The sequence below is a fragment of the Dreissena polymorpha genome, chromosome 5 (assembly GCF_020536995.1).
Source record: "Dreissena polymorpha isolate Duluth1 chromosome 5, UMN_Dpol_1.0, whole genome shotgun sequence".
NCBI lineage: Eukaryota > Metazoa > Mollusca > Bivalvia > Myida > Dreissenidae > Dreissena > Dreissena polymorpha.
The window spans coordinates 127110435-127124911 of record NC_068359.1 but is presented as its reverse complement, the minus strand read 5'-3'; the positions used below and the strand labels follow the sequence as shown (position 1 = coordinate 127124911).

General features: G+C 34.1%; 1 protein-coding gene across 1 annotated transcript in view; it reads left to right on the top strand.

The window, feature by feature from the left end:
* The window catches only part of LOC127832151 (uncharacterized), a 63869-nt gene that overhangs the window by 17654 nt on the left and 31738 nt on the right, over window positions 1–14477 (top strand). The window contains exons 9-14 of the mRNA XM_052357457.1: window positions 593–769; window positions 1226–1437; window positions 4219–4325; window positions 6797–6922; window positions 11000–11087; window positions 12565–12699. Of these exons, the coding sequence (XP_052213417.1) occupies window positions 593–769; window positions 1226–1437; window positions 4219–4325; window positions 6797–6922; window positions 11000–11087; window positions 12565–12699 (845 nt within the window). The remainder of the gene's footprint in view (window positions 1–592; window positions 770–1225; window positions 1438–4218; window positions 4326–6796; window positions 6923–10999; window positions 11088–12564; window positions 12700–14477) is intronic.

The window sequence follows — 14477 nt, the reverse complement described above, 5'->3', positions numbered from 1 at the left end:
GCACATGTATGACTCATCTTAATGACATTGGTAAGAATGTTTAGTTAGACAATATCTAGGCCACGATCAACTCTAGGTCATGTACCTCTAAAAACCGCTCACCAGTTGCAATTTATGAAAAACATTGTTACCTTTCTAGAGGCGACATTTATGACTCAATCTCAATGAAACTTGGTTTGAATATTTATTTTGACCAAGTTCAAATGTGATCATGAGCGTTCAAAAACTAGGACCTCCATTCAAATGTAATGTTTTTACCACTATAGAGTCCTTATTAATGACTTAATCTCGATATGTCCAATCTTTCTAACGTATGTCCAAAAACGAGGGCACCAAAACAACTCTGGTCTATGTAAGACAAAAAACTTAATTCCATTCTAGGCTAAGTTCGAATCTGGGCTAAATACGTCTTAACACATTATTAAGGCAATGTTTGAATTCGGGTCAAGTTAGGTCAAAAGCTAGAGCAGGTGAACAAGTCTTCAGCGCTAGATCTCCGGAAACTTAGGTTAGCGCTTGTGGGTCATCCCAGCTCTTATGTTACTTATTTCATTTAATTGTAAGTGTTACGTATTTTATGTTTTTTTTGTAGGAAGTACTATTTTGTATCACCATATTTCGAAAATGGCGACTTGTTTTATGCCATAAAAGATGACAATGAAAGATTATTAGAAAAGAGTGATATAAAAATGAATTGGGAAAAAAGATTGAAAATCATGTACCAGATCGCTTGCGCAGTTGACTATATGCACTCGGGTAATAAATTCAGGTAAGTGTTATATTTTGTATCTTGCAGCAAAAAGCGTATGTATAATTTTTCTCAAAAGTTTTGTATTATATTATTCACAGTAAACTGTGATACGTATCAACGTGTTATGCCGAGTACACTCAGTAAGCGTTTCTTAGAATAGCTGAAAATAATTGCAAAATGCGTTTGCAAACGCTCGTCCGAGTATTGCCTTGTAATCGTAAATGTAATATATGACGAAACCCCGAAATATATGTCATGTTTGGACATGTGTGGCTATTTGCCTAAAATCAAGGACCATTTAGAGATGATTTGAATGATCTGCTGATGGTACTGAAATTATTCGTTGTTAATATTTGAATGATGTATTTCAACATTGATTTTAATACGTTCAAGGAAGACAACAATAATGAGCCGAGTGTTTGGCCTTATTATGTTGTATAATTTTAACGATTGCCATAATGATTTTTTTACTAGAGGTGCAATATTACACATGGACATTAAATCCAACAACATTGTTCTGGATGCCAAGTTCAATGCGAGGTTGATAGACTTTGGACTGGCGAGAGAGTTGAAAGATGGGAATGAGAACTTAAAGACCGTCACTCCTGTAGGGACTCCTGGATACTATCCATTTTCTCAACACAATCTTCTCACGAAGCAGCACGATTATCACGCCTTCGGAGTTGGTAAATATTATATTGTCAACAAAATATATTGATTGCTTATACATATAATAACTTGTTAACAATACATATAGGTAAATTTGAAGCGTTGTGGGCTTTTGCCAGAATAGATAAGCTATTTATCCATAAGTTTTGATTGCTAAATAGCTATAATTATTTGTGGTACATAATGTTTTATGAAAAAACAAACGCCATTAACAAGTCATTTATGTTTAAACGACATATTTTCCTGAACGACATAATCGTTGATTGCACCTCTGCATTTTTTTCAGATTGTTCTTTAGTCTACTATATGTAGGTTTGCAGAGCTAAAATATATCACAAAAATCCTCTCTGTAACCGGAAGGATCAGTTGTTTACATTTGGTATACATATGTTACTACACTATATGTGTTCAAATCATGTCCATTGCTCAAATCTGCTTTCTCCTGAGGAATAACATGGGTGATAAAACGGTAGCCTTGTTTCATGAAAAAACTTTAAAAATCGTCTCTAAACCACACAGCTCAGGCGTTGACTATTTGGTGTAACATCGTATATGGTTCTTCTCTACGAAGTTTGTTCAAATATTCTATGCAATCACTAGTTGCAAGTTTGTTGTATTTAGCATGAAAGTTTAAACTTATAAAACTTATAAACTTATAAATAAATAAATAAATTATATATATTTGAAATGACAACATCCAGATTCGACCTGTGTGATATAATGTGATTAAAGACAGTTTAATAAACATGCCCACTTTTGAAACCATCACGCATACTTTCCAATTTGAATGATCTTAAGTCATGCCCACGTGGTAGGAACTATTTTTGCATTTTATCCCGTAAAAATAAAAAAACATCGATCTGGTTCAGAGGTTTGATAAATGAGGGACATTATTCTTAGATTAGTTCTTAGGACAAAATTTATCAAATACTATAAATATTTTCACATGCAAAATAGTACATTAAATAATAAGAAAATGTCATTTAAAAAACTGATGTGAATACAAGGTAAAAGTTCAGCAATCGACATCTTAACAGTTTGCTGTAATCAACATACAAATATGCATGTAAAAACGCATAATTGTTAGTCTTACGTTGGAATTCATTGGTTCATGAAAATCAATTGTGATAGTTAAAGATCAATCATTTTTGAGCTTGCAGTTTTGTTGTGTTGGCAATTTAAAAACAAATCTTGTACAGCACAAGTGTGATTACGATGTTGCTCGTGGAAATTAATTTCCAACAAGTTTTCAATATGTCTTTGTCATAGTTTGTGAATATTTTATGTAAAGGATAGATTTCGTCAATGCTTCTCAATGCCATAGTTATGTTTTAAGCTCACCTGAGCTCAACGTGCTACTGGAGAGCTATTGTGATCGCCTCTTTATGGTCATGCGTCGTGTGTAGTCCGTCGTCAGAATTAAGCTTGTTATCATACTACAGGCAACATTATATGTCCAATCTTCATGAAGTCACAGGTTTTTGCCAAATCTTCTCAAAACTTACTCAAAACGGGTATTCTTACGATATCAAAATGAGTTCAAAATAGGTCTGGTCTGAGGCAAAATATGGATACCACAAGATGTATTAGTTAAGCTTGTAAATTGGGGATAAGTTAAACCTTTTTATGTCCCCCACTATAGTAGTGGGGGACATATTGTTTTTGCCCTGTCTGTCTGTTGGTCTGTTGGTCCATTGGTCTGTCTGTCTGTTTGCGCCAACTTTAACATTTTGCAATAATTTTTGCTACATTGAAGATAGCAACTTCATATTTGGCATGCATGTGTATCTCATGAAGCTGCACATTTTGAGTGGTGAAAGGTCAAGGTCATCCTTCAAGGTCAGAGGTCAAATATATGTGGCCAAAATCGCTCATTTTATGAATACTTTTGCAATATTGAAGATAGCAACTTCATATTTGGCATGCATATGTATCTCATGAAGCTACACATTTTGAGTGGTGAAAGGTCAAGGTCAGAGGTCAAATATATGTGGCCAAAATCGCTTATTTTATGAATACTTTTGCAATATTAAAGATAGCAACTTGATATTTGGCATGCATGTGCATCTCATGGAGCTCCACATTTTGAGTGGTGAAAGGTCAAGGTCATCCTTCAAGGTCAGAGGTCAAATATATGTGGCCGAAATCGCTTATTTTATGTATACTTTTGCAATATTGAAGATAGCAACTTGATATTTAGCATGCATGTGTATCTCATGGAGCTGCACATTTTGAGTGGTGAAAGGTCAAGGTCAAGGTCATCCTTCACAAGGTCAAGGTCATCCTACAAGGTCAAACGTCATATAGGGGGACATTGTGTTTCACAAACACATCTTGTTTCACAGGTTGAATTTTCTTCTTCTGAAGTTAATTACAATAATCACAGAAATTATATGATAGAGTGATGTGAAAAATATTTGTGTGATGATGATGATGATGATTATGATCATGATGATCATGATGATGACCATGATTACATGTATTATTATTGGAATTTAATAATTTTTCACAATATGTTTTTCAAAGGGGTAAAGTGCATCCATAATTTAATGGAATATTTGTGTGATGATGATGATAATGATGATGATCATGATCATGATGATCATTATTATTATTCGAATTTGAGAATTTTTAACAATATGATTTTCAAAGGGGTAAAGTGCATCCATAATCAAATGGAAAACACACCACATGTCATGTTTCAATTTAATTTATATGTACCGGTTTATTATACTATCTATATGATATTCTATTGATTGTGAAAGTTTATTGATCTTTTCTGTAAATATTATTTTCAGTTCTACTCGAATTGATTACCGGTGTAGATCCTTCACAGGAACACGAAAACGAATGCTGGTTACCGTTAAGAAAATGGGACAAAGAGCTTGTTTTGGAAAAAAAGCTGGTTGAGTATTTGCATTTTTAGCTCATTGGAGTACGAAGTGTTAAAAGTGAGCTGAAGTGGTCAGTCACTGTCCAGCATCTGTGGTTGTTTCTCCAAATTTTCTTTTGTTGCAATTTGTGAGGCCATTTTTTACCTATTTTGATGAATCTGGATCAGAAAGTTAAAATTGACTATATTTCGGTCAAGTTCGAATGTTGATTAAGTGGAGTAAAATCTAGGTCATCGTTAAAAACCTTTCATAATTACTGAACCACTTGATTTCAGGTTAGTGCTTTAAGCTATAATGACCGCATTGTTGTTATCATTTTGCCGCCATAAAAATGTACTTATGTTTTATACTTGAACTGGTTAGCTTAATATATTCTGCGCCTTGACATGTGGTCCTGGCATTAACGCAGATACAAAGACCATATAAGTCCATTTACAAATAGGATATATTCTTCACATGGACTCTTAAGTTTAATTATGACCCGTATAATATAAACAAATGGCCACATAGTTAGACTGCTCTCTGCCTCCAATAGATAAAATCGGATCATTATTAGATGTGGTGATTATGCTTGGGACATTATATCACAACCTCGTTCGATGACCAGCCATATCGATTGAAGCACTTCTGAAGTATGGCTCTTGAATTGTAAAAAATGGACAAATACATGTAATACATTGCATGCATTCATACCCAAATACTTTAAATAATATCATTATGAAACTTTTTGACAATATATGCAGGCAAAACAATATAACAAATTTCTTTACCAACCTAAAGCACTTCTGACATATGGCCATGGAATAAAAAAAGGTAAAATTAACCATGTCCGCCCTTTTACTCAAACATTTGTATTTTAATCAGCATTTAACTTTGTCAATTTTGCTTAGCTTAAAATCTCGGCAAATAGCAATTAATAGTCTGATTTCCTTAAACACTGCTGAATTATAGCCTTTGAATATTCTCAAATGTGCCAAATTATTGTAGTTTCTGGGAAAAAGTTTAAATCGTAGTATAATAGAACTAAGTAAGATTTGTGAGCATGTAATCTCGACAAAGATCGATCACCACATCGCTTTAAACGCTTGCCGCTAAAAATGTGGCTAATTAGTGTTTTCCGCTCTATTACAAAAAAGGTATACCGGTAATCAATATATGATCAAACTTTGTTTGCAAACACATAAATATTCTCCAGCACCTCTGAACAATGGCCCTCGAATTAACCAAGTTGGCAAATTTAACATTGTTTGCTTGGTTATAGCTTTAATCATATTTTAATCACTTTTATGTTCTGTGCCAAATTTTTTTACAATAGACCATCACGTTCTTCACCACAAATCAACGAACCCATACCTTTAGCCATGCGTATTTTATAAAAAAAAACTACATCGTGTTCCAACATTGTTTTAATGTCAACCATCTGTAATTGTTCGTAGTGGGAAAAATATTGTTAAATGCATTAAAATCCTGTAAACAAGGTAGACTATGCAAAATTTGAAAAAGTTCACTGCCTAAATGGAAACAAACAAACGTTTCAGTATTTTTTTCAGGATTTTAACATTTTGCCTCTGGATTTGTTGTGGGCTCCTTTTGTTAGATGTACCAAATTTTATGATAGTTATTTCAAACTTTGTACACAAAGCATATTTTTTGTTGCATGTATACGTCCTTTGATTTCCGTCAATGTCAAGTCCATTCGGATCTAATAATTACTTTTAATAGTTACATCTTTTGTCCTAAATGGCAATGTAAGTAAGTATTTGCGGTATTTATTGATATAAACAATGTAATTTAATTGTATCGTTTAATACAGTTTCTCTTTTTGTACCCTGCCGAAGGTGAAGGGATAAATTTTACGGGTTGTCCGTCATTTCGTATGTCGCAAACTGTTTAGGACTTTGTCTCAAAATACAGATTTAGACATAAATTTTCATGGATGTAAAGCTATATATGAGGAGAAATACCTTACCAAAGAACCATAACCCTACACTTTGTTCGAGTTACTTCCCTTTGTTGCTTTTCAATGATGTCTGTCTGTCTTAAACTTTTCAGGGTAATATCTCAGAAACTATGAAAAATTTCAACAAACTTCTTAATGGGCTCATAGGTATAAATAAGGACAAGTGCCATGCACCAGAAACATACTCCTGCATTTTCTAAAATAAGAGTTATTGGCCTTTGCTGTGTTAGTATCATGTAACTTTTAAGGGCTATATAACATAATTATGCAATACACGATTTCAACGTGAAACTTTATTGGTGTATAACCATAACTTCACACTTTCTAAAATAAGAGTTATTGCCATTTGTTACAAAATTATGTACATTTATAGGACTCCCATCTCAAATACAATACAAGATTTCAACATGCAACTCCATGGGGGTAAAGATATCAATGAGGAGCATTGCAATGCATAAAACCAACAAAGCTACACTTATTCGGCGGGGGATATAAATACAACAAATTTGCTTGTTCTTGTAGGAAACAGTTTGGAATGTCCATGATGTTTTAGAAAAAGCTGTTGATATAGCGATCGAATGTATTAAGAGCATTGATACCTACAAATCTTCCGGGCTAACATCAACACAAATAGCAGAAAAACTAAAGGTATGATGTGCTGTTTTACTATTTATTGTCTTTTGTTCAATATAGCTCAGCATTGTAATATTTTTATATCACATTTATAATGCATGTCATTCGCTGGTCTTCTAGGGGCTACATTTATTGCATTATCCCTGTTAAACTAGGTCAGAACATTTTAATGCCCCCCTTTGAAGAAGAGGGGGTATATTGTTTTGCACGTCGGCCCGTCCGTCGGTCTGTCAGTATGTCCATCCACCAGATGGTTTCCGGATGATAACTCAAGAACGCTTAGGTCTAGGATCACGAAACTTCATAGGTACATTGATCATGGCTGGCAGATGACCCCTATTGATTTTCAGGTCACTAGGTCAATGGTCAAGGTCACAGTGACTCAAATAGTAAATGGTTTCCGGATGATAACTCAAGAATGCTTACGCTTAGGATCATGAAACTTCATAGGTAAATTGATCATGACTGGCAAATGACCCCTATTGATTTTCAGGTCACTAGGTCAAAGGTCAAGGTCACAGTGACTCGAAACAGTAAAATGGTTTCCGGATGATGACTCAAGAATGCTTACGCCTAGGATCATGAAACTTCATAGGTTCATTGATCATGACTGGCAGATGACCCCTATTGATTTTCAGGTCACTAGGTCAAAGGTCAAGGTCAAAGTGAATGAAAACAGTAAAATGGTTTCAGGATGATTACTCAAGAATGCTTACGCCTAGTATCATGAAACTTCATAGGTCCATTGATAATGACTGGCAGATGACCCCTATTGATTTTCAGGTCACTAGGTCAAAGGTCAAGGTCTCAGTGACTCAAAATTGTAAAATGGTTTCCGGATGATAACTCAAAAATGCGTACACCTAGGATCATGAAACTTCATAGGTATATTGATCATGATTGGCAGATGACCCCTATTGATTTTCAGGTCACTAGGTCAAAGGTCAAGGTCACAGTGACAAAAAACATATTCATACAATGGCTGCCTCTACAACTGACAGCCTATATGGGGGGCATGCATGTTTTACAAACAGCCCTTGTTAGCTCATCTATTTTTTGAAAAACAATTCTGAGCTATTGTCATGAACTGAGCGTCGGCGTCAATTTAAGTATTGTGTTTAGGTTCACTTTTCTCATAAAGTATCAAAGGTATTGCATTCAAACTTGGTACACTTACTAACTATCATGAGGGGACTGGCAGGCAAAGTTAGATAACTCTGGCTGGCATTTTGACAGAATTATGTACTTCCTAACTATCATGAGGGGACTGGCAGGCAAAGTAAGATAACACTGGCTGGCATTTTGACAGAATTATGTGCCCTTTTTATACTTAGAAAATTGAAAATTTGGTTAAGTTTTGTTGTGTTTAGGTATACTTTATTCCTAAAGTATCAAAGCTATTGCTTTCATACTTGCAACACTTACTATCATAAGGGGACTGTGCAGGCAAAGTTATGTAACTCTAACTGGCATTTTGACAGAATTATGGCCTCTTTTATACTTAGAATATTGAAAATTTGGTTAAGTTTTGTGTTTAGGCCACTTTATTCCAAAAGTATCAAAGTTATTGCTTTCATACTTGCAACACTTACTAACTATCATATTCAAAAGTATCAAAGCTATTGCTTTCATACTTGCAACACTTACTAACTATTATAAGGAGACTGTGCAGGCAAAGTTATGTAACTCTGACTGGCATTTTGACAGAATTATGGCCCCTTTTATACTTAGAAAATTGAAAATTTAGTTAAGTTTTGTGTTTAGGTCCACTTTATTCCTAAAGTGTCAAAGCTATTGCATTCACACTTGCAAAACATACTAACTATCATAAGGGGACTGTGCAGGCAAAGTCATGTAACTCTGACTGGCATTTTGACATAATTATGGCCCCTTTTATACTTAGATAATTGAACATTTGGTTAAGTTTTGTGTTTTGATCCATTTTACTCCTAAAGAATCATCACTATTGCTTTCAGACTTGGAAAACTCGCTAAGTATCGTAAGGGGACTGTACAGGGCAAGTTGCATAACTCTGTTTGGCATTTTAACAGAATTATGGCCCTTATTTGTCTTCAAAACTTGAATTTTTAATTAAATTTTGTGTTTAGATCCACTTTTCTTCTAAATTATCAATGCTATTGCTTTCAAACTTCAAATACTTTTTTACTATCATGAGAGAACTGTACTTTGCAAGTTGAATTTGACCTTGGCCTTTGAATGACCTTGACTCTCAAGGTCCAAATAAATTTTGCTTAAATTGCCACAACTTCTTCATTTATGATCAGATTTGATTCATACTTTGACAAAACAACACTTACCTTACATACCACAATGGACTCCACCCAAACCATCCCCCCCCCCCCAATTTTTGTTTTCCTTTTTTCCCTTTTTTTGAAATATAATCTAATAAATGACCAAACCCCACATTATATCCCCCTCTCCACCCCACTCCAACCCCCCACCCAAAAAGATTTTTTTTGAAACATGGTCAAATAAACCCACAAATATTTATTTTTGAAGGACGGTCCAACCATCCCACCCAAGCTATTGCTATCAAACTTGAAATAAAATCTTATTAGTTTTTGTTATGTCTTTACAAATGTTCAATAGATTGTGGAAAATATACCTGCACTCAGAATCGTCTATAAAGTACAACTTCTTTAAAACATAAGCGATCAATATGTTGCAAATATGGTCCTCTTCCACTTAGAATAAGACTATTTCACCTTGACCTTATTGAATATGAACAATTTCCCCATGATGGCTTACGTTATACTGTCAAGCACTCGAATAGCCGAGCGCGCTGTCTTCTGACAGCTCTTGTTTTGTTATCCGCTTATCATGCAACTTACTTATCATAACAAAAATATATAGAAATAGTTAAGTCCAGAAACATTATTGTAGTCTTTGATCTAAGACATATCGCCTATACAATACAAAACATTAAATTAAACATAAAATCATGTGGTCACCGATGTGAAACCTTCAATAAAAAGCATTTTGGGTTCATATCGGTTTAGGGATTCACAACTTTACCAAGCCCAGAATTAATCATATTAAAACATATATAATTCAAAGCATCGTAATTCAAATAAAAAACAATAATAGAGAATAATAATTCGATCTGATTTGTGTTTGAGAATCAATGAAATAATATTATTAAACCAAAATGTACATTTATATTGAAATCAATATTATAAAAAAAGTATCTGCAGCTGAATCACTGTTATGTAACAAGATTTCTGAAATCTGTGTACTCTATTGCAAATTCCGGAGCATCATAAAGCAACTCGGGTGGAAGAAGTAATAAAGGGTTAAAATGTCAGATTACGTAGCTAGAATGTGTATGCAAAATAATAATAGACCATATAATCCATATAATTTTCAGAACTGTTTCTTTGAGTCTCTGATAAGTTCCTTTAGGCCTTTGTTTGGTAGTGTCAAAGACAGGTGAAGCACAATATGCTGAATGTGAGTTATTGTGATCAACCTATGTCCGGCGTCAGTGCCCGTGCGTTGTGCGTGTTAACTTTTATCTCTTTACTTACACTGTATGAAACCTTGTGAGAATATTTATCTGGACGAAATATAGGTGGAGTTGGAATATGGATCACTTTCATACGAAAACGTCACCATGTTAAAAACCAGTTCACAAGTTAAAATCTTAGAAAACCATTGTAAACAAGGTGCCATATTTATGTCTCAATGTTGATGCAACATGGTGAAATGATTATCTTGACATTTTCTAGGCAGAATTCAATTCTGGGTCATGTTCGTTTAAAATTAAGTTACCATTCAAACTTATTTAGACCGTCTTACTAATCTTGTCATAAGCTTGAGTGTAAGATTGACGCAAAAGAAAGTTCAGACAACGTCGGTGAACACATTGTGCTACGTTAAAATTTAAACAATAATTAGTATTATAGAAATATAATTAATTTTATGTAATATTTATTTAAGCATTAACATATCTTTAATGTGTTATTTAAAACGGCATAACATAAAGAAGATAAACGCTCTGAACTGATTGTTCGTTTAGCATTCAGCAAAGTTGGCCCACAAATAGTATTATTATGTACTTTTTATTTTTAGCGCAAGTGCATAAAGAACTCGGCTTTGATATGGGAGGCCATACCGGGGGACAATTGTGAAATCTGTTTGGTTAACAATGCAATGGAAGGTATGTGAAATTAGAGTTATAAATGGAAAATTTAGAAAAGCATAGTTGTTTTTTAAGTGTCTGAATTATACTGGATTTGACTGTATTAATGTATTCCTTCGATTTTTTTAGCTCGTGCGTCGAAAAGCTAGATCTTCACTTCAAATCTTAAAAACATTTTTTACCAATAGTAAAGGCACACGTACTACTCATTTTTGAGGAAAGTTTATCAGCTTATTCATCTTCACAATATTAAGGCCATGTTCGAATCTGTGTTTCATTTGTCCTTAAACTGGGTCACCAGACCTCATCTAAGGAAACCCTTCATTCTTTTCAAGAAGCTACATTAGGACTCAATATTTATAAAACTTGGGCATAATGTTAAGCGTGACAATGTCTACGCCAACTTAAAATCTATGCCGTGTGTGTTAAAACACTAGGTCACTAGGTAAAACCTTGTATCCACACTAGAAGCATTATGTATGAATCAGTCTTGATAAAACTAGGTCATCAATTCAAATTTGAGAAAAAGAAACTATTTGTTTTACTTTAAAAGCCACATTTAGTACCCAAGATTGAGGAACTAGGTTAGAATTGTTACCTTCATACTATCAGTGTCTTGTTTGAATAAAGGTCGAATGGGCTCCAAATTCTTGGTAACCAGGTCAATTCATTAATAATTGATGTGCTTTTACCCCGAGTGATCGCTTTAGGGCCATCATAGCTGGCCCTTTTGTTTTAAATGTCTTGTCAATCTAGATGGAGCAAAATCATCTATGGAAATTTATCTATTAGATTAAGTGAATATGGTTCTTCTCTCATCAGAAGATGTCCTCCATAATATTTCATACACTTGTTTATTGAGTCATGTATCAGGTGTTTTGGAATTTTTGGGCTTTGCTTAAAAAAATACACAAATAGCTTAAATACTATTTGCGTTTTAGTTCTTTACTCATATCATATTTGAAAATTAAGATCTAAGTAAACGTGTATGTTAGTTTGCATTAGATGTTTTTCAGGTGGCCTTCTTTCAAATCATGTGACAATGCTCAAAAACAAAATCGTCTTTGTTTTCAAAATTTTAGTTAAGAAATATTATAGAAGTTTTAACCCTCTTGATTGTTTTATACATTTTTCTCAATCAAATTTGATCAAGTGATTGTGCTCTATTGCCCAAATTTGTAGAAACTCGGGTTAGCGACAAGTTTTTATTATATAGCTGTTTCAAATTATAAAAACATGCATGTTTTATCGATCCCTAAAATACAAGTTGACAGACATAAGTTATGTATTGTGCTATTTGCTATTTTTCCGATTCTAAGTTAATATTTAAGTCATAAGCATTTTAAAGACGGCATAATAGTAAGGTAAGACTTACCAAGCTCAAAGAGATTATTATTCTTATAAATTAATTTGTATAAGTACCTCTGTAGTCGTTTGATTATATAAGGCTTATTAAGCTAAATCCTTTATATTGGAAATGACATTTCATTTTCAGTTGGATTTGGCCCTGATTCAGGATGTAAACCTGAATGTACTAGAAGAATCCGTACGTGTTGTTCATGTATGAGGAACTCGTATATCAATCCAGTCCAGTGTCAATCATGTCGAAGTACAATCGAACCCTACTTCAGTATGTGCTGGTTTTTTAGTGTGCCTCCTGTAGGTGGTATTTTAGTAGTCGCACTGTCCGTCTATTTCGGGAGTTTTTTTCCATAAACTCTTTCAGATATGTACCTGAATACCAAGTTCGAGTTTCGTCCCCGTCCATTGATTTTAGGCAAAGTTACGGACCTTGCAGTTCTGACATGTTTTGCGTGTGTGTTTGTGGGGTAGGATGTACCTACTTGACTTACAGATGAAGTTAAAATTTCTTTCCGGTTGACTTTTTACGAAGTTACGAGCCTTGGCATTTAAAAAAAAATATACTTCTCCGAAACGCTGTCAGATACTGACGTTTGTTTTGGTGTCTGAGTCTACCTTCATGCCTTACAGATCAATTTGATTTCTGTTCCGATAAATTGATTTTTGAAGAAGGATTTCTTTCGGAAACTCTTTCAGATACTTACATCATGTTTGGTTTGTGTGTTTGTCTACATGACTTTCAGATCAATGCTGAGTTTTGTTCAAGTCCATTGATATTTGACAAATTATGAGCACTGGAATTGTGCACTAAAATAACGATTTCCCGGACTCTTTTCCTAAACACTTTAAAGTATTGATCTGATTTTGGAAGAATAGACAATATTTGAATTTGCTTCCGTGTTACCGATTTCAACAAAATCACAGAAAGTTTTGGGTTTTCGACTTACCCTGAACTTGGCAAAGTTTTTGTGTAAGTCATGTAAGTAGGCGTACACACCAATAATCAGGTCAATATCTGAAAGCATTGAGAGAAAAAAGGCCATGACAATTAAAATTTTAATTATTTATGCCCATGGCCCATTACTTAGTCAAATATCAGTGGACCGTAACTTTCTTATGATGTTTTCAATTGGGTAATAGTTGATGTTCGGTTTCACAGTGCAGTAGGGAAAATTTTGTATCACAAACACCGCTCTTGTTGACGGGTTTTTTTCTCCATTTTTCCCGAATTTTAAATCTCATTAAACCTTCACTAAATAAAATATTGTCATTACGTTTTAAGTAAATATAGAAAATTAACAGAAAAATCCTTGCCCTTGCATACATACTCAATTTTCCCTTCTCAAAAGATTGTGTTGGTGTAAAATAAAATCTATATTAGCTCACCTGAAAGTGATGTGCTCATGTTATATTATTATCCCCTGCCATAGGTGGAGGGATATTGTTTTGGCGTTGTCAGTCCGTTCGTCCGTCCGTCTTTCTGTCCGTCCAGAGCCATATCTTGGAAGTGCTTTGGCGGATTTCATTGAAATTTGGTATGAGTATATATATTGATAAGAGGATGATGTCCGCCAAATAGCATTGTACACGATCTGTTTATAACGGAGTTATGGCTTTTTGTTTCTTTAAAAAAATGCTATTTAATATAAGATTAGAGCTTTATCTCCATTAACATATGAGCCAGAGCCATGAAACGTGCCATAGTTGTTCTCAATCATCTGGGGGTGCTTCACATTCAACACCTATAATATAGTGGCTTAAGTCAAGGTCACACATTGAGGTCAAAGGTCACAAATTTGATGAACTATTGATTATTTAGTCATTCCTTTACTATGCATCAAAAAATTTTGTAATAACTGTCCACAATTGCTCTCCGTTATCTAGCTGAGTGTCAAATATAAGATCCAAGTTGCTAGGGTCATGGTCAAAGTCACACACAAATGTCAAAATCACACGTTTTAAATATGCCTTATTTGGTAAGGATTCTACCATACTAAAATGGATTCTCAAAATGTCCTGATGTAATTGTTCTCAATTATCAGGCAG